The 21551-nt window shown below is 44.9% G+C and overlaps 1 protein-coding gene across 2 annotated transcripts in view; it reads right to left on the reverse strand.

The window, feature by feature from the left end:
• The window catches only part of KATNAL2 (katanin catalytic subunit A1 like 2), a 39633-nt gene that overhangs the window by 5867 nt on the left and 12215 nt on the right, over window positions 1-21551 (reverse strand). For both annotated transcript variants that reach the window (XM_079994923.1, XM_079994922.1), the window contains 11 exons: window positions 21320-21356; window positions 20196-20319; window positions 17849-17944; window positions 16190-16288; window positions 14458-14535; window positions 12765-12863; window positions 11984-12047; window positions 11010-11128; window positions 7007-7098; window positions 4914-5024; window positions 238-400 (listed from right to left, as the gene is read on the reverse strand). In XM_079994923.1, the coding sequence (XP_079851049.1) occupies window positions 238-400; window positions 4914-5024; window positions 7007-7098; window positions 11010-11128; window positions 11984-12047; window positions 12765-12863; window positions 14458-14535; window positions 16190-16288; window positions 17849-17944; window positions 20196-20319; window positions 21320-21356 (1082 nt within the window). The remainder of the gene's footprint in view (window positions 1-237; window positions 401-4913; window positions 5025-7006; window positions 7099-11009; window positions 11129-11983; window positions 12048-12764; window positions 12864-14457; window positions 14536-16189; window positions 16289-17848; window positions 17945-20195; window positions 20320-21319; window positions 21357-21551) is intronic.

Here is a 21551-nt window from a genome sequence, read left to right on the forward strand (position 1 = left end):
CAGACATGGAGGTTTCCAGACCAGTCTCCCAGCCGGGAGGAGGCACAAAATGGAACTGCGTCAGCTGCCTTCAAGGCTGTCCCCCAAAACATGGCTCTTGGGGTGGTGGGCCTCTTTTCTGTTGAGTCAGTTTGGCGCATGCCCAGGTCTACTTACGATGCACTGTGTGTATATGCGTTGCCCTCTGTGAAAGCTCCCTGTGAGGTGCAGCCGTTGACAGCGATGGCTTCTCCTCACCTGACTGAGCAAGCTGTAGTCTAGCTCTGTCCTCAGTTCGACTCCGCCGCTGTTGCTCACGGAAGGAAGCCAGTGCTGGACCATCGCCTGCCTTGCCTCTTTATTCGGGAGGTCCACCAGGATCCTCTTCTCGAGCCGGCGCAACATCGCGTAATCCAGTTCCCTAGAAAAGGAAAGGGGAAGGGGCTAAGATCCAAGATGTAACTGAACGACTGCAAGGAATCATAAAACCCACTGACAAATACCCCTTCCTCTTGGTTCATGTGGGAACCAATGACACTGCAAGCAATAGCCTCCAGAAGATCAAAAGAGACTACGAGGCTCTGGGCAGGAAATTGAAGCAATTAAATGCACAAATTGTCATCTCATCTGTCCTCCCAGTTGAACGACGTGGCCCAGGGAGAGAGGGGAAAATAGTGGAAGTGAACAGCTGGCTTCACAAATGGTATAAACAGGAACGGTTTGGATTCTTAGATCACGGACTGCAGTTTCTTGAAGATGGACTTCTGGCAAGCGATGGGCTGCACCTCACAATGGTTGGGAGGAATGTTTTTGCCAAAAATCTCAGAAACCTCATCAGGAGGGCTTTAAATGTGGGGGAGGGAGACAGTGCTCCTGAAGGTAGGAGTCTATCAATTGATGAACATGATCATTCAAATGTCATAGACCAAATGGAGCAAACAGCACGCAGACCTAGTGGTGGGAGGAAAAAATCCTTAAATAAGAGACACAGGGGAATGATTAATGGACTTCAATGTCTGTACACTAATGCACAAAGCATGGGAAATAAACAAGATGAGCTTGAGCTCTTGGTACAGCAAACTAAATATGACATAATAGGCATCACTGAAACCTGGTGGGATAAGTCCCACGATTAGAATGTAATAATGGAGGGATACAATCTATTTCAGAGAAACAGACCAGACAAGAAAGGAGGAGGAGTGGCATTATATGTCAGGGATGTGTATACCTGTGAAGAGATCCAAGATTTAGAACCTCAAAGCCAAAGTGAGAGCATTTGGGTCAAAATTAAGGGAGAGAAGAATAACAGTGACCTCATTGTGGGAGTTTACTATAGATCCCCAAGCCAAATGGAGGACATAGATGATGCTTCCTGGAACAGATGGCCAAGCATGCAAAAGGAAGGGAGATAGTAGTAATGGGGGACTTCAATTACCCGGATATTTGTTGGATGTCAAACTCAGCCAAGAGCATAAGGTCAAACAGATTCCTCACTGGCCTTGCAGACAACTTCATTGTCCAGAAAGTGGGAGAAGCAACAAGAGGAACAGCCATTTTAGATCTGGTCCTAACCAATGTTGATGACCTGGTTAGTGGGGTAGAAGTGGAAGGATCATTAGGTGCGAGTGATCATGCTCTTCTGAAGTTTACTATACAGCGGAAAGGAGCAGCCAAGCATACTAGGACTCAATTTCTTGACTGCATCCAAGAGTATTAAAAGAACTGGCAGATGTGATCTCAGAACCACTGGCAGTCATCTTTGAGAATTCCTGGAGAACAGGCAAAGTCCCGGCAGACTGGAGGAGGGCAAATGTTGTCCCTATTTTCAAAAAGGGGAAAAGAGAGGACCCAAATAATTACCGCCCAGTCAGTCTGACATCAATACCTGGGAAGATTCTGGAGCAGATCATTAAGCAAACAGTCTGTGAGCACCTAGAAAGGAATGCTGTGATCACCAATAGTTAGCATGGATTTCTGAAAAATAAGTCATGTCAGACTAACCTGATCTCGTTTTTTGACAGAATTACAACCCTGGTAGATGAAGGGAAAGCAGTGGATGTAGCCTACCTTGATTTCAGCAAGGCATTTGACAAGGTGCCCCATGATATTCTTGTAAAGAAGCTGGTAAAATGCGGTCTTGACTATGCTACCACTCAGTGGATTTGTAACTGGCTGAATGACCGAACCCAAAGGATGCTCATCAATGGTTCCTCTTCATCCTGGAGAAGAGTGACTAGTGGGGTGCCACAGGGTTCTGTCTTGGGCCCCGTCTTATTCAAGATCTTTATCAACGACTTGGATGATGGACTCAAGGGCATCCTGATGACACCAAACTGGGAGGGGTGGCTAACACCCCAGAGGACAGGATCATACTTCAAAACGACCTTGACAGATTAGAGAACTGGGCCAAAACAAACAAGATGAACTTTAACAGGGAGAAATGTAAAGTATTGCACTTGGGCAAAAAAAAATGAGAGGCACAAATACAAGATGGGTGACACCTGGCTTGAGAGCAGTACATGTGAAAAGGATCTAGGAGTCTTGGTTGACCACAAACTTGACATGAGCCAGCAGTGTGACACGGCAGCTAAAAAAGCCAATGTAATTCTGGGCTGCATCAATAGGAGTACAGCATCTAGATCAAGGGAAGTAATAGTGGCACTGTATTCTGCTCTGGTCAGACCTCACCTGGAGTACTGTGTCCAGTTCTGGGCACCACAGTTCAAGAAGGACACTGACAAACTGGAACGTGTCCAGAGGAGGGCAACCAAAATGGTCAAAGGCCTGGAAACGATGCCTTATGAGGAACGGCTAAGGGCATGTTTAGCCTGGAGAAGAGGAGGTTAAGGGGTGATATGATAGCCATGTTCAAATATATAAAAGGATGTCACATAGAGGAGGGAGAAAGGTTGTTTTCTGCTGCTCCAGAGAAGCGGACACGGAGCAATGGATCCAAACTACAAGAAAGAAGATTCCACCTAAACATTAGGAAGAACTTCCTGACAGTAAGAGCTGTTTGACAGTGGAATTTGCTGCCAAGGAGTGTGGTGGAGTCTCCTTCTTTGGAGGTCTTTAAGCAGAGGCTTGACAACTATATGTCAGGAGTGCTCTAATGGTGTTTCCTGCTTGGCAGGGGGTTGGACTCGATGGCCTTGTGGTCTCTTCCAACTCTATGATTCTATGATTCTATGATTCTAAGAATGACTGTGGGTACGGGGGGTCCGTTCGCCATTTTCTGAAGCGTGGGCTGCGATCTCTAGGAAATCATGGGAAACGGTGGAGAGGGATCGCAAGTCCCAGACTGGCTCAGGCTCCGTTAGGGCAGGACTTGTCCACAAGTGCACTTTTATGCTTGAACGGAGATTGCAGGGGGCGGGACTAAATGAGCCTTCGGATGTCCCTTTCCAACTCTATGATTCTCACATGAGGACGGCAGAATCAAGCAGGAATCTGCATGCAGGAATGGGCTAAGATCAGACCATCAGAACTTTGAACTTCAACATAGGCTGTTTGCACTTCCTTATTTATTTATTTATTTAAATTTAGATAGATAGATAGATAGATAGATAGATAGATAGATAGATAGATAGATAGCACACCGCTCTGGGCAGCTTCCAACAAAATATAAAAATACAATAAAACATCAGACATTAAAAACTTCCCTAAACACGGCTGCCTTCAGATGTCTTCTAAAAGCCAAATAGTAATTAGGCTGAGTTTTTATCATTATTGAACAACTTACATACTGCTTGATTATAGGAAAACCAATAAGCGTTTTAAAAGAAATATTAAAATTATCAAGAAAAAACACTTTAAACATTTAGAATTGATATTAACAGTAATTAATATTAACAGGCATGCCCATGTCAGGGCAGGCTTGCTTAAACAAAAATGTTTGGGACTACAACTTCCATCATCCCTAGCTAACAGGACCAGTGATCAGGGATGATGGGAATTGTAGTCCCAAAACATCTGGAGGGCCAAGTTTGGCTATGCCTGCCCTAAGCTATAGCTTGTTTAGCTTATACGTAAATCCGGCACTGATCAAAAGCCTTCCATGAGTGCAACAGCATCAACAGGACTTCCACCCAATATACTAAGAAGAATCTGGATAGTACGTATTTTCAGCTATTCCACTAGATCTAAAGGAAAAGGTAAAGGGACCCCTGACCATTAGGTCCAGTCGTGGCCGACTCGGGGGTTGCGGTGCTTATCTCGCTTTATTGGCTGAGGGAGCCGGCGTACAGCTTCTGGGTCATGTGGCCAGCACGACTAAGCCGCTTCTGGCGAACCAGAGCAGCGCACGGAAACGCCGTTTACCTTCCCGCCGGAGCGGTACCTATTTATCTACTTGCACTTTGATGTGCTTTTGAACTGCTAGGTTGGCAGGAGCAGGGACAGAGCAACAGGAGCTCACCCCGTCACGGGGATTCGAACTGCCGGCCTTCTGATCGGCAAGTCCTAGGCTCTGTGGTTTAACCCACAGCACCACCCGCATCCCCTCCACTAGATCTACGTGACATTAAAAAAACTGAAGGGTTTTATCCTCAAACTTTTAAAAGTCACCTTTTAATACCAATGAAATCCATCCTTGCCTATTTATAGAGCATATCTTTCCTGAGCACTGGATGTTTTAAGCACCTTAAACGTTTCTTTGCTGAAACCCTTCTTTAGCTTAGCCATAGTAAATAACTTGGCCATCAAGCCCCTTTTTAAATATTAGCAGCTGGCTTGGGCCAGCATATGTTGCCTTTACGGAGGATTATGCACTCCTGCGGCAAGAACTGCAGGAGGAAAGTAAAAAGCTCCCAATTAATCTTTGAAGGCTTTAACCAAATATCAAGGCTTTTACTGCTCTGGGTCTAAGTAAAATCTTTATCTGTGTTTAGAGGCTCACGCAAATGTATTCAAAGCGTACTCTCCGGATCTCTTACCAGGGCAGGTTGGAAGCCGCTAAAACAAAGACAAGATCATCTGACCGGGCCAGGCCATCCATCTGCACCAGTAATTCCGTTTTCATCCTCCGGCTTCCTTCGTGTTCACCGCTACCAGGATGTGGAAGATGGAAAAAGGGAGGGGCGGAGTCAATGTTATTCCCTGGCCTGCATCAGGACCACTGCCGTTACAGAGACAGGGACAAGCCCATTCATGGGTTTTGCATCTCCCCGTCTCGCCCAACCCCCAATTCCAAGCACGGTTAAGTTCCATGAGATAAAACCTAAGCATTATGTCCAAACTTCATGACGATTAATGCCCAGAAGTTAATTCTGCAATGAATCCACTCATGTAAGAGCACTAAAACGAAAGGAAATGCACACTTTGGAGTTTTATCTTTGCATGCAGATTAAGACAAGAGGCACTGAGCAGATCCCAAAGCCAGCATTTAGTGAGAAGGCTATTAAGTCTTAAGTTAGATCAGCTTGGATAATTACAGGGAACAGAAACGGGCTATAGTTCAGTGGCAGTATGCAAACTTTGTACATTCCGGATAAAAATCAGGCAATATGGACTTCTGGTCTGATTCAGAGTGTCTTACTAATCCTATATATCCTTGCATCAAACTATGGTGCAAACTACTGAGAAGCTCTCAAAATAAATGGTGGCAGCCCAAAAAAACACATCTGTAACCGTTCGCTACTCCCATTTGGCTGAATGTGGGACATGCAGGAGAGCTTCGCAGCAGATTTTGTCATTCTTGTACCAAAGTCTGCATTCTGCGACTGGGCAACAGCCAATTTTACAGGTTTCCTTGGCGAGATCTTGCGCTCTGCTTGGAATGTGCTTGATGGTGGAAGTTACTTTATCATTTATTTATAAAAATATTTATCTACCACTACATCATCGAGAACAACAAAACCTTTTACAATAGCATTTGTATATAATGAAAGTACATAAAAAATTTAAACCCAAGGCCGTCAAGCAACTATTAGGGAAAGATGAATTCTGAATTGCCTGAAGAAGCCTGGTGGGATAGAAGAATTTTCAGCAGATGTTTAAAGGTTGGAACAGAAGGCACCTGCTGATTCACTATTGGAAGAGTATTCCACAATACTGGGTCGACGACACACTAAAGGCTCCATTTTGATGCCCAATGAGCCTTGTCAGCATGGAAAATAACCAAGAACACTCCTCAGTAATTGAGCTAGGATAAAAGGGTCTAGGCCAGGGTTTCCCAAACTTGGGGTCTCCAACTGTTTTTGGACTACAATTCCCAGCATCCCTGACCACTGGTCCTGCTACCTAGGGATGATGGGAGTTGTAGTCCGAAAAACATCTGGAGACCCAAGTTTGGGAAACCCTGATCTGGGCGGTCCTTAAGGTACCCTGAATCTAAGCCGCTCAGGGATTTGTAGATTAATACAGAGACCTTGAACCTGGCTCAGAAGGAGAATGACTGTACGGATGGACGTTGGCTGGGATGTAAAAGCAGGTGGGTGGACTATTAGAGGGATGTGGAACCTATAGCCCTTGAGATGCTGTGGGACTACAACTCCCATAATTCCTGGCCATTGGCCATGCTGGCTGGGACTGATGGTAGTTGCATTGCACCATCATGTGTAGGGCCACAGATCAGGGCTGGAGAAGGGCAAGGCCCAGGGAGAACCCTAAGAGCTGGATAAAGAGACCTAGAGGTTTCATCTGGACCTGGGCCTCAGGTTCCCCACCCTTGACATAAACTCACATACTTACTGATTACTCTTATATTCCAGCTTTCCTCTGGGAGCTCAGATCAAGAGTATACTAGGTAGTATATTCAGGCAGACACAGATCAGACTCAGGCACGCTTAACCCAGGTCACAAACCTACTGGCACAAACAGATTGGGCTTTCCAAACATACTGCATTTGTTCCTTTATTTGAATGTAGGGATGTTTGGAGGCAGAAGTGGAAGAGCGAGATATACAGAAGGGAAAATGGATTTTTCTTGCAGTGAGCAAGGTAGGTTTATTTCTAAGCCATTCGGGAAGAGGATCTGCCTTGTGGAAAACAGTCGGCCAAAGGGTATCCCCCACTTAAACATTTGTTACCCTGGGGCTGTTCCTCGTTGGCTCATGACGGACTCCAGCTCATCCAGGAAGATTGTGGAGGGGGCGTGGTAGCGGGCAAGTTCAAATAACACCTGTCCAAAAAGAAAAGGGAAGGAAGGGAGAGACAGCTCAAGTCAGGAGGGACAAATCTCCCCACTGCCATGCTCTTGTACAACTTCAGTCACTGGTGATCACAAATGGGGAGAGCGCTGTGAAACATGGACCACTTATAAATGCCATCTCCAACTCCTTGAAAGATTTCATCAATGGTGTCTCCGAAAAATTTTACACATCACTTGGGAAGACAGGCGAACTAATGCCAGTGTACTGGAAGAAGCAAAGATCACCAGTGATGAAGCGATGATTCTTCAACATGAACTTTGTTGGACTGGTCATGTTGTTTGGATGCCTGATTATCGTCTTCCAAAGCAACTACTCTACTCCAAACTTAAAAATGGAAAGGGTAATGCTGGTGGCTCTGACCAAACTGCAGGAGGCAGTGGAAGACAGGAGTGCCTGGCGTGCTCTAGTCCATGGGGTCACGAAGAGTCAGTCACGACTAAACAACAACAATGCTGGTAGTCAACAAAAGAGGTTTAAAGACTCTCTCAAGGAAAATCTTAAATCATGTTGTATAAATACCAACAACTGGGAAACACTGGCCTGCGAGCGCTCCAACTGGAGAACAGCCTTTACCAAAGGTGTCATGGGCTTTGAAGACACTTGAACTCAGGACGCAAGGGAGAAACGTGCTAAGAGGAAGGCACGCTTGGCAAACCCTCACCGTGATCACCTCCCACCCGGAAACCTATGTCCCCACTGTGGAAGGACGTGTAGATCCAGAAATGGCCTCCGCAGTCACTTACAGACTCACTGTTAAGACTGTGTTTATGGAAGACAATCTTACTCGGCTATGAGTAATCACCAAATAAAGAAAGAAAGTTGCATTCAGGTCCCTTAGGCATCTGACTGGTCACTGTGAGAACAGTATGCTGGGCTAGATGGGCCCTTGGACTGATCCAGCTCTTTTTACGTTCTTACTTCCTGTTCTTTTCAATGGGGCTTGTAGAACTCAAATTTTGGGGCGGGAGGAGAGCAACACCAGGTACACACAGATCTTATGCATGATGCATGGCAGATGCCCGTTCAACCTCTGTTTAAAAACCTCCAAGTTCATATGATGAAATGCATTGCTATGCTCTTCCTGCACATTCTTCTTCCACAAACCTATATTTACAATTATTCCGTTCACTGCAGGCCATTCAGATAAATGAGTTTTTACCCAAAACAAAGGTGTTAACTTCAAACACATGAACACATGAAGTCCATTTACCTGGTGTCAGGGAACTGCCATCGGAGAGTCAGGTGGTGGAGGGGCTCACGGAGGCTAGGAGACCCTCGGATGCAGAGGAAGGAACCAGCAGGGGGAGAGAGAGAGCTCATGGAGAAACTCAGTCGGAGGGATGGCTCCAGGAGACTTCCAGTGAGAACAGCGGGGAGGTCTCAGGACCTCCTCTGGGTACACCTACCGCTCGCAGGAAGCTGTCACGCCGAGAATCCCAAAGGAGAGTTTCCGTTAAGGAACTCTTATGTTGGCGCAAATTCCGGAAACGCCCACTGACAGATTCTGCCAGCGATAGAGGGAGTCATGCCTTGAGGGCTCCCGTAAAGGCAGAGCTTTGAAACCTTTGCAAAGCTCTGAGGGATTCAGCTTTTACGCACAAGCAGCTCATTATCCCATCACACCTGGGCTCAAGCTTCATTTGCTTTCACAGCAGATATATTTTAAAAACACTAAACCATGGGTAGGCAAACTAAGGCCCGGGGGCCAGATCCGGCCCAATCGACCGCCTGTGGACGGTCCAGGAATCAGCGTGTTTTTACATGAGTAGAATGTGTCTTTTTGTTTAAAATGCATCTCTGGGTTATTTGTGGGGCATAGGAATTCATTCATTATTCCCAAAAAAATATAGTCCGGCCCCCCGCAAGGTCTGAGGGACAGTGGATTGGCCCCCTGCTGAAAAAGTTTGCTGACCCCTGCCTAAACAAATGGCAACTTCCAAGTGTGGGCTGGAATAGAGCCAAATGATGTATTTTTGGCTTTGATGCAGTTGGACTGCAGTGAATGATTGTGTTCACTTACACATATTATGCCATTATGATCTTATGATCTATTCAGAGAATTGAGAGTACAGAGTAAATAAAATAAAAAGCTGCACTTGTTTTGTTTTCTGCCATGGGCTCTGGCTGACAGAGGGAGAGAGAAGGAAACGCAGATGCCACAAGGCTAGTTGGAGAAAATATCTAAAACGCTGCCTTGGTTTGGTAGGCCAAACCACTTCTTAAATCGGAACGGCTTATAAAAGAGGAGAGAAATGGCAAACACACACAAATAATCCTGACTTTGCATTTTAAATCTTTTCTCCTAAATCCTACCCAAGTATATGGAGAATAATAGGATAGAAGAAAATTATTCCAGAAAGGGATTCTGGGCAAATCCTTAAAGAGCACCAAGGATTAAAACATTCCCCTTTAATGTATTGCTGCTTCATGTATATATATATATTTAAATAAGGGGTTTTTAAAAATATAAATGCAAGTTAGAAGTTGAGTTGGTTGGACTAAATAGCTTCTGTTTTCCTGATCAAAACACAACGTGGATAATCCCACGTATTATACAAAATGAGATTTTTGTTGGCTTTTCTTTTTAAACTAAGGATGATGGCTTATTTTGCTCTACAAACAGAATTCTTAAGGAGAGGTAAAACCCAATATCCTGTCACTTTTAGCATCATGTGTTCTTGTTTTCCTTGCTTAAAAAGATGACTGCATTCAAACTCCATTCTGAGGCAAACTCCAGCATGGGTCTGAAGTTGCAACTTTAATCTTTGCCGTTAATGGAACCACATACTGTGAGCCTAATTCACTGGGGCAGCCAGATGATTACAGATGGATTCTGCATTTACACACCAATACAGAAAGAAAAAGGCCAGATAACTTATCATACTAAGAAACAAAGGTGTCATTTAATAATAAAAGCACCTAGTCCTTAGAACTCCAATGATAGGCTTAGCAGTGTGCAATCAGTGCGCTAGCAAACCCTTGGTAAAATCTCCAAAGACAAAATGGGTAGGATTTCAAGTACTTCTTTGGCTTGTCGTTGCCCTCCCCATAACTAGCAAAATTATGCAAAACTAAGAAATTTTATTATAATTTATGTAAGGTTGTAGAATTCTGCCTTCATTTTCTTTTCGATAGCACCGAATATATGTTACCTTGGCCAAATATAGATATAGATAAGGTAAAAGGTAAAGGACCCCTGGACAGCTCAGTCCAATCAAATTTGACCATGGGGTGCTGCACTCATCTCCACTTTCAGGCCAAGAGAGCCGGCGTTTGTCCACAGACAGCTTTCCGGCTTGTGTCCAGCATGACTAAACCGCTTCTGGTGCAATGGGACACTGTGACAGAAGCTAGAGTGCATGGAAACACCGTTTACCTTCCCACCACAGACATACCTATTTATCTACTCACACTGGCGTGCTTTTAAACTGCTATGTTGGCAAGAGCTGGGACAGAGCAACGGGAGCTCACCTTGTCACGCGAATTTGAACCACCGACCTTCTGATCGGGAAGCCCAAGAGGCTCAGTGGTTTAGACCACAGCGCCACCCACATCCTAATCTAGATGATACAGATATAGATATACAAACACAGGTCTAGGTGGACCTTGCCCTGATCTAGAAGGGAAACTATTGCATCACTAAGACAAACTGAAGACTCGGGATCACTTAAATTAGGCTAGCTACACCTTCCCTGTTCCAGAAAATGAACTCACATTTGAATGGTACAAAGCAAGAGTTGGGCCATGTGGCTTCTTGAAAAGAAAGGAGGAAAGGGGGAAGAATATGTCCATTCCTGCATTAGACCACCTCACACAAAGATTCTCTGCCAAACACTGTGGATTTCTGCCAGGGCATGAGGAAAACAGAAGGCACTCTTACTTTCACAAGCTTTTCTGAATCCCCCCTCCATTTGCTGACGATGGTGGATGCCGAGATGTTGAAGAAGGTTGTGTTGCATTCAGTGGCAACAGCTTTGGCTAGCAAAGTCTTCCCAGTACCTACAAGGTGCAGGAAAATAAGTCAGCACTCAATCTCGACATAGGCGCTCCTCAACGTTTCTCCCCACTGGGGAACTGTGCAAGCCTTTATCCCCACAATAAATGATTCCCCTGAGCTATTTGGTCAAAAGAGGTGTACCTCCATTAAAAAATCCCCAATTAACCATCTGAAAGGAGTTTGAAAAAGCAAAATAATTTATTGGCAGTGACGTTTCCGTAACAATCACTTGACCAGCGTTCAAGCAAGTGTCAGCTGGGAAGAAAACCTTGTCTTTCTATCTTAACACTATCATTTGGGTTTGGGAGAAATAATATTCTCCCAGGAATGGATCGACTAGAGATAGGAAGAAAGGGTATTATTGAGATTGTATGTAGCAGCTAAGTCTACATACCTGCATTCCTTGCATAAAATAAATCCTCCCAGAACAGATGCAGTGGCCGTTTAGTTAACCATTCTGTCAAAAACACTCCCAGTCTTTGGAGCAGTTTTGCAAGGGGTTCACAGGTGGTGGCTGTTTTTATGTTTTAAAGGCAGCATATAGAGACATGTCTCTTTAAAACCTTTTCCTTTTTAAATGGAGAGCAGCGTCTCTGCTGCAAGAGGGAATGCCAGAGTGTCAGAAATGGAAGCTGGTCTTTCATTCATCTCACAAGATACGCAAGGCTGCAAGAGTATTTATGCGGCCAGCTCCACACCGTGGATGTGAGCAATATTGAAAAATGTTATGTCTGCCTTCAGCCAGGAGTAAGAAAGGTGTTTACCCCAGGGGAAGGGGATGCAAAAAAAGGTCTCTCAAGCTGTGGTGTAAGGGAATGCGGGAGTTCATTCGCAAACTGTAGTTATGCAGACAGTACCTGGGGGTCCGTAGAGCAACAGTCCTTTCCATGGAGAGAGGATGCCAGTAAACAGTTGTGGATACTAAGCAGAGAAAAGTACTATCAGAATTAAATAATAATAATAATTCTCGGGAGTCAAACTGCAATTTTTGCAACAGTTTTGGGCACCCAAACAACCACCATCCCAATATGTTGATTTCGCAACTTAGACCGCATGAATTATGGGGGCAGTTTGCGACTGAACTCCATGTGTAACTGGCACAGGGAAGACACGCAATAAACCCCAGGCAAAATAGCAACTTCTTGCAGATTCTGCTTCGCAGATTTCCAGCTTCACCAAAACTCGTAAGTGAGAGAGAAGGAAGGTTTGTTTTGCAGGCATATCCCTGGGCATGTCTAAAGGTATTGTAAGCAACAGTCGGGGGTGGGTGGGAGTGGAGACAGGGCAGTCTATCATTCATTACAGTTTTGAATGAGGAGTTTTGAACACTGCTGAAAAGTTGACACTTTCAAGATCAGGAGTGCCAATCCAGAGAGAGTTACAGATAGGTAGCCGTGTTGGTCTGCCATAGTCAAAATAAAAAAAATTCCTTCCAGTAGCACCTTAAAGACCAACTAAGTCAGTTCTAGGTATGAGCTTTCGTGTGCATGCACACTTCTTCAGATACTTCTGTTTCAGTGTATCTGAAGAAGTGTGCATGCACACGAAAGCTCATACCTAGAACTAACTTAGTTGGTCTTTAAGGTGCTACTGGAAGGAATCCAGAGAGAGAGAAGCTTTCAAAACAGGTTCCCTTACCCTGATTGGATACACAACAGCTTCCTTGACCAACCGCTTGGCTGCATCGAGGCCAATGATATCGCCCCACTTTACATTCGGGTTGTGGAGGTAGATATCCTGCAAGACATTGTTTGGTCTTCTTAAAGGCAGGGCTCCAGCTTCCCTGAACAGCCAGGGAAACATCGGTGTAGCAAATTAAGCTCCATTGTGCCAGGGCATAAAAACAAAACAGTGACACAGAAAGAGACAGGCTGCTTTGCAGTGTTTCTCGGTCAGTCCCCAGCCTGTTGTTGAACTACAACTCCCATAATCCCAGTGGTCAGGGATGATGGGAGTTGTAGTCCAAAAACAGCCGGGGACCCAAACCTGAGAAACACTGGGAGAGGAAAGAAGCACAAAATTGTTATTGCAACGGAGGACTAAAAATTCTGAACATGCTTACTTAGGGGACAACCCCACTGAAATTGACTGTTTCTGCAGGACAACTAGGCTTAGGGCTGCAGTGTGGAACCCAGTTCAGCTACTGATTGATTGATTGATTGATTGATTGATTGACTGTAGAAATGGATAAAAGCCCCCCATCCAAACAATGGCTATCATCAGTGCAGGTAAGGGGGGAAATATTTTAATTTTAATCATCTGCAATACTGTCTTATTTATTTTATAGTACAGTACATTGATTATTGCTTTCATGTTATGGATCAATGGTCTCGTTAGATAGTAAAATTCATGTTAAATTGCTTTTTTAGGGGTTGTTTTTAAAAGTCTGGAACTGATTAATCCATTTTGCAGTACGTTCTATGAAAGTGCCTTGGTTTTGGAATGCTTTGGTTTTGGAACTGACTTCCAGAACGGATTAAGTTTGAGAACCAAGGCCTGCTCTTCCCTGCCACCCTTCCCAGCAGCTCCTTGCTGTCCATCAGATGAAACATGTTGAAGAGTGGATGCCTGAACTAGTTTGCTGTAGAAAGTTAAAATTTTCACTTGTTGCTTTGCCCATTTTCACCTCTGGCCCCACCCCAGCCCCAAAAAGCTGCCCAGATGTGAACGAAGCCCTCAATCTGAAAAGGGTTCCCCACCCCTTGCACAGAGCGTCAAGCCTCGCCTCCTGTGCATGCACAGAGAGCACAACCCAGCTGGGAACTCTCTTGCATGGACCCCACTGCAGCAGGTGGAAGCTGTGCTGGAAGAGTGAATGTTGGGGCTTCCACAGGGGACTCTCCTGCAGGGCTGTGTCCAGAATGTGGTTATTCATAGACTCTCCTCCTGTTCCTCCATTCTGATGTTGGGTACGGACATGCAGAAAAGCAGAGGATTAATTCCTTGACCAACTAGGCTCAGCATATGCAGTGGTGCCTCGCAAGACGAAATTAATCCGTTCCGTGAGGCTCTTCGTCTAGCGGTTTTTTCGTCTTGCGAAGCAAGCCCATTGACAGCTTAGCGGATTAGCGCTATTAGCGGTTTAGCGGCTTTTAGCGGATCAGCTGATAAGCGGCTTAGGGCTTAGGAAAAGGGGGGGGAGGGAAAAAACCCCGCAGGAACTCGCAAGACATTTTCGTCTTGCAAAACAAGCCCATGGGGAAATTCGTTTTGCGAAGTGCCTCCAAAACGGAAAACCCTTTCATCTAGCGGGTTTTCCGTCTTGCGAGGCGTTCGTCTTGCGGGGCACCACTGTACTCCAGGACTGAAAAGAAACAAGGTTCGGTCTTACCCTGCTCACAACCGTCGCAAGTTCTCTCATTTCACCAGTCATCCCAATAAAGGCGCCCAGAGGCTTTAATAACCGTTCCTACAAAAAAGACACATGTACACGCAATCTATATACAGTATAGCAGGCATGTCCAATAGGTTGATTGCGAGGGTGTCCCAGGTTGATCATGGCATGAAGTACAACAACAAAAACAAAATCAATAACTTTAGTCAACCCTCCCCTAAAAAGTAGATCACAGCCAGTCTTTTTATACTGTGAGTAGATCGCAGTCTCTTGGAAGTTGGATGTGCCTGATATACAGTCATACCTCGGGTTAAATATGCTTCGAGTTGAGCGCATTCGAGTTGCGCTCCTCAGCAACCCGGAAGTAACGGAGCGCGTTACTTCTGGGTTTCACCGCTTGCACATGCACAGACGCTCAAAATGACGTCACGCACATGCGCAGAAGTGCCGTCGCTAGTTACGTTTACCTCTAGATGTGAACGGGGCTCCGGAACGGATCCTGTTCGTATCTAGAGGTACCACTGTATAGCATGCAAGAAAAAATTGTTTTGGTTATTTTGAGGGGCTGCCAAACTTTAAATTAAGTATGTGAAAGTTTTAAATATGCAACACCATTTTTGGAATAGGTTTTTATATACAGCCTTACCTCGGGTTACAGCCGCTTCAGCCTGCGTTTTTTTCGGGTTGCGGACCACTGAAACCCGGAAGTACCAGAACAGGCTACTTCCGGGTTTCGGCGGTCGTGCATATGTAGAAGTACTAAATCGCGCTTTGTGCATGCACAGAAGTGCCAAGTCACAACCCAAGCGTCCACTGTATTTATTAAGTCCAGTTCAAGCTGTCTTCCCCAGCCCCCGCTCTATCCCTGTGCATATGCAGTGTTTTCTAGTCCTCACGCTCTCCCCACACAATTCCTCCACCAAATATACAAAGTAAAGTCCAAATTGGGGGATACTGTGGCTATGTGGACAGGAGGAGATACTACATCCTATCCTGGATCTAAAGTGCTATTGTGTTTCAACAGCCAAAAGAACTTCCAGTTTGGACGCCACCATCTATGCATGTCAAGGAGAGGAGAGAGGATGATACATTCAAGTCCAAAGGCCACTCCAAAAGACTTTTCTTCCCGGTTGGATTTACCAGGTATTTGTTGTCAGTTTGCATTTCTTAGTGCAGAAAAGTATTTTTCTGATGTGCAGAGATCTTTTCTATTCTGATTAATACAAGAGGATTCTAGAAGCTAGTAAAAGCTTCTCTGTGTGAGCGAAGCAGGCAGAAGGATTGTTTGGGTTATACCTTCTGGAAGCTGAGTACAGCTGGTTTGAACTGGTTCTCTTATCTCTATTCTGCAAGGCCATGCTGATTATAAATATTGGCCAGAAGGAGCCTGGGTCTCACTTTCTCTTTCTGATTCTCTTTTGTTCTGTGTGGTGTTCTGTACATAGTATGCTTAGTGTTGAGGTTTTAGACTTATTATAAGTTCTTGTTAAGTTTTATTGTAAGTGCTGCAACTGGATTTCTTATGGACTGTGCCATTCCTGATTGCATTTCGATTCGTGACCATTATGCTCACTTGCCATCAGCACCAGTAAAAGCTCTGCTGGATGAAGTACTGTTGCCTTTGGTCTATTTTGGGGGACTCTGCAACGTGTTTACGTTTTTCCTCCACACATATGACGCTTATTACTTCTCAACTTTTATTTTACTAGGCGGAAAGAACACCACTCACTGAAGGATCTGGATTGCAGTTAAGGCTGTTCACGGCAATTTCATTTGATGCTCCTTTGATCGCATCCTGAATCATCCCACGAAAATCAATGATTTGGCCCTACAGGAGAAACAAATAGTGTTTACCAAACCCTGAAGCCCATGGCAGGTCTTCAGCCTGGAACACAATAATAATAATAATAGTAATTTATTATTTGTACCCCACCCATCTGGCTGGGCTTCCCCAGCCACTCTGGGTGGCTTCCACAAAGACCAAAAATACACTAATATGTCATACATTAAAAACTTCCCTGAACAGGGCTGCCTTAAGATATCTTCTGAATGTCAGGTAGTTGTTTATCTCTTTGACATCTGATGGGAGGGTGTTCCACAGGGCAGGTGCCACTACCGAGAAGGCCCTCTGCCTGGTTCCCTGTAACTTCGCTTGTCGCAGTGAGGGAAGCACCAGAAGGCCCTCGGAGCTGGACCTCAGTGTCCGGGCAGAACGATGGGAGTGGAGACGCTCCTTCAGGTATACTGGGCCAAGGCTGTTTAGGGCTTTAAAGGTCAGCACCAGCACTTTGAATTGTGCTTGGAAACATACTGGGAGCCAATGCAGATCTCTCAGGATCGGCGTTATGTGGTCCCGGTGGCCAGTCCCAGTCACCAGTCTAGCTGCCACATTCTGGATTAGTTGTAGTTTCTGGGTCACCTTCAAAGGTAGCCCCACGTAGAGCGCATTGCAGTAGTCCAAGCGGGAGATAACTAGAGCATGCACCACTCTGGCGAGACAAGTCCACGGGCAAGTAGGGTCTCAGCCTGCGTACCAGGTGGAGCTGGTAGACAGCCGCCCTGGACACAGAATTAACCTGTACCTCCATGCACAGCTGTGAGTCCAAAATGACTCCCAGGTTGCGCACCTGGTCCTTCAGGGGCACAGTTACCCCATGCAGGACCAGGGAGTCCTCCACACCAGCCCGCCCCCTGTCCCCCAAAAGCAGTACTTCTGTCTTGTCAGGATTCAACCTCAATCCATTAGCCGCCATCCATCCTCCAACCGCCTCCAGGCACTCACACAGGACCTTTACTGCCTTCACTGGTTCTGATTTGAAAGATAGGTAGAGCTGGGTATCATCTGCATATTGATGGACACCCAGTCCAAACCCCCTTATGATCTCTCCCAGCGGCTTCATATAGATGTTGAAAAGCATGGGGGAGAAGACGGAACCCTGAGGCACCCCACAAGTGAGAGCCCAGGGGTCTGAACACTCATCCCCTACCACCACTTTCTGAACACGGCCCAGGAGGAAGGAGCGGAACCACTGTAGGACAGTGCCCCCAGCTCCCAGCCCCTCTAGACGGTCCAGAAGGATGTTATGGTTGATTGCATCAAAGGCCGCTGAGAGATCCAGCAGAACTAGGAAGCAGCTCTCACCTTCGTCCCTAGCCCGCCAGAGATCAACAACCAACAAGAGATGTTGCACGGGGAACCAAAATGTAAGAAGCCAGACCAGTAGGGAAGCCACTGGAACAACAATGGGTGGCAGTGGGGCTGCCCCAAACCATCTGTAGGGCACCAATTTAGGGAAGGCTGCTGCAAGACGTCCATAAGTTTCCACCTTCAGACACCCAAACACTCTTATAATAACAATCCATGCATGTTGTTAGGCTTCTGACTAACCCTCCTAGGATGAGCGCCTTCTCCACTCCCTTTCTGGATTGCAGACACGTTTAAACCAAACTCAGATGGCACCCGGGCAAAAGCATCTTCACTCTCCTACAGAAAACAAACACAAACATAGACCAATTTTGAAATTACAAGAGCATGCTATAACCTTAAGGAGAACATCGTGGAGATGTTATATAAATGGCATCATACCCCTCTTGAAACTAGCGAAAATGTATAAAGGAGGATCACCGATTTGTTGGAGATGTAAAATAGATGTGGCGTCATACTATCACATTTGGTGGACTTGTGCAATCATTAGGGAATTCTGGGATAATAGATATAATGAATTTAAGAAATTATTAGACTTACCTATTAAAAAACCCCAGATATTTTTCTTTTAGGCATTTTACCATTAGAAATTAAAGAAGACATAAGACCACTGTTTGTGTATGCCACCACAGCAGCAAGAATTCTTGTGGCGAGGAAGTGGAAAAACGAAACAATACCGACAATTACAGACTGGCAGATACTCATGTTAGAATATTTACAACTAGCAAAACTGACGGGAAGAGTTAGAGGAGTATTGAACCAGAAAATATTTGGAGAATGGAGAATATTTAAGGACTATATAAGATCATACTGTACCAATCACACCATATTAGCAGAACTTGAGTGATACTTGTAAACACAACAAATACCATTTGTGGAGTAGACGGGAACACTACTAAAGAATATAAAACTGTGAGGGGGGAAAACGACAGTATAAACAGTACAACGAGAATGATTGGAAGACTCATTTTGTCAGAAGTCTTTTTTTATTTAAGTGTTCAATTAAGTATTAATTAGGAAGATTAAGGGGTTTTTTATGTACGTAAATTTGCTTTTTCTTCTTTCTTCTTTCTGTATTTTCTTCTTTTTTTCTTAAATGTTTTTTCTTTAATTTTCTTTTTGTAGTATGAGATTGTAAATTCTTTGTATAAGTGTGTACTGTAATTTAAATTAATAAAGATTATTTTTTTAAAAAAATGAAATTACAAGAGGTTTCCAAGCAGACATGTTTGAGAAACTCCCACAATTCTCTGTGCTTGGCATCCCCAGTGCAACCAATGTGTTCTATCGGGGTTTGTAACATCCACGATGGCTGCTGCAAGTACACAACGGGGCTGATCTCTGCCTTTGCTTCCTGTTCAGCACAGTGCAGGAAATGAGAAAAAGCAGAAATGCTCAACATTCAACTTTGCTCAGTAAGATACCCCTGAAGAGCAGGGAGGAGACAGCTGAAAATAATCACTCTGGCTCGTTTTGCCTATGGCATGGAAGCAGCAAAGGCAGGGGAACTTTTTGGGCAATGTGGGTCAGCACACTGCTTGTTCACACTGAACCATGGTTTGTTTTAAACTATGGTTTAATGTGACGTGCAAACCAGCCATTGTTGCCACAGATACAAGTCTGGCTGCAGTAACACTTGAAACAGATACATGTTTCTCTCTCTTTTCATCCTAGCCAGGTTAACCAACACTTTCAGAATTGTTTTGGAATACAGAGAGTATATCTATAGTAGAAAAACATATTGGTTATAGTCTAGTTTAACTGTGATGGCAATCCCCAAAGAATCTGAGGAATTGTTTTCCCTCCCTTCTAATTATGCAAATATATACACATATTCTCTCTCACTCTGTAAATGAAAATATATCAAGACTCCCTAATCCATAATTGTTTTTTTCAATAAAGAACGAAAAGCCGCCATTTAGAAAACACTGTGTATACAGCTTGTCCTTTTCATTTGTATACACCATCTCTTTTAGCTTACTCGTATGAGCCATTTCTAATGATTTAAATAACCATTCCCTAACAGATGGGACAATAGAGCTTTTCCAATATTGGGCAAGAACAACCCTTGCTGCAATTAAGAGATAAATAATCAAGTTTTCACTTCCTTTGTTATGGCATATCTTGTATACAATCCAGCAACATATTTAAGGCATCCATTCTAATCTTACTCCAGTTATCTGGTTGATTATTTGAAATGCTTACACCCAATAAGTTTGGGGGATTGTAATTTGGTGAGGATACAGGCAATTATCTGTCTACAAAGCTGTTGCCATCTTTCCAGTACACGTTCCCAAAGTTTGCTGGGGAGACGGAATGTCTATTAAGCAGATTTCAGTCTGTGGTTGTCCCAGGATGTCCAAAGTTTTAATTATCCTTCTACCCCCCCAATACTTTTATGCAAAACCTCCTATAAAGATTTTAGCAGCCCCAGTGATCTACCGGTTGCTGTATCCTATTGCTAAGCGCACTGCATTCCCCAAATTTACAAAACGGGGGTGGGAGGAGCAAATAAAAATGGAATCTCAACCTCTTTAGGACTATCCTTGCTGGAATGTTTTGGCTCAATTGTCCTGCGAGAAATACTTTTCGAAACTGGCCTCTGACTTGCTGGGTGAATCTTAGGAAGATTCCGACATGTGCTGCTTGTTGCCCTAGAACAACAAAAAAAGAAAGGCTTTCAGGAAGTGTCAGGTTTACAACTTGTCTTGATATGGTGAAGGACTAAGGTAAGGATGGGTTTTCCCCGCCTAGCTCCTGGCACTCCTGGCAGGCCACACCCCCTCTCCCAGCTCAAGATCCACCCTCTCCCTGGGCACCCACCCTCCAGTACATGGGTAGGCAAACTAAGGCCCGGGGGCCGGATGTGGCCCAATCACCTTCTAAATCCAGCCCGTGGATGGTCCGGGAATCAGCGTGTTTTTACATGAGCAGAATGTGTGCTTTTACAGTCATACCTTGGGTTACAGCCGCTTCAGGTTGCGTTTTTTCAGGTTGTGGACTGCCGAAACCCGGAAGTACCGGAACGGGTTACTTCCGGGTTTTGGCGGTTGCACATGCGCAGAAGCGCTAAATCGTGCTTTGCGCATGTGCAGAAGTGCCGAATTGCAACCCGCGTGTGCGCAGATGCAGATTGCGAACGCTGCGGGTTGCGAACATGCATCCCGCACAGATCATGTTCGCAACCCAAGCGTCCACTGTATTTAAAATGCATCTCTGGGTTATTTGTGGGGCATAGGAATTCGTTCATTTTTTTTTCAAAATACAGTTCTGCCCCCCCCCCCAAGGTCTGAGGGACAGTGGACCGGCCCCCTGCTGAAAAAGTTTGCTGACCCCTGCTCCAGTACATGGGAGACCCTGTCAAACTGGGATGTTTCATGCTCAGTGCAACACACTTTGTGATGTGGTTTAAGCAGGAGCTCTGTGTGTGTGTGTTTGTGTGTGTGCGTGTTGGCGCTATGACTGTGTGTGCCTCTGCCAAGGGTGTGTTCTATACTAAAGAGATGAGATTTTGTGTTTGGCACCACCCACTTTAGGTCTGGCCCTGCCCACTCCAGGAATGCAGCCATCAGGAATAAATAATGTTGTGGCTGCATGGCTACGAAAAATCTGTTTTACTACCAACGGTGTCCTCATGGCAGCCATTTCTCTTACCTTTTTTGTTTTCCTCCAGTTCTTGATTTGTTGTCTGCTGTTTATTGGGGGGAAAGAGAAGAGAGAGAGACCTTGCCTTTCTTTTAATGTATATAATCAAGGGCCACAATCCAGCCACAAAGTTAAGCAGGCTGAAGCTTGCCCTGCACAGTGATCTACTCTTTGCTCTGACACAAGTTGTTCTTTCCTATAACGGAAGCTGACAACTGGACAACGAAAATGGATTCTACAA

The sequence above is a fragment of the Podarcis cretensis genome, assembly GCF_951804945.1.
Source record: "Podarcis cretensis genome assembly, chromosome: 11".
Taxonomy (NCBI): Eukaryota; Metazoa; Chordata; class Lepidosauria; order Squamata; family Lacertidae; genus Podarcis; species Podarcis cretensis.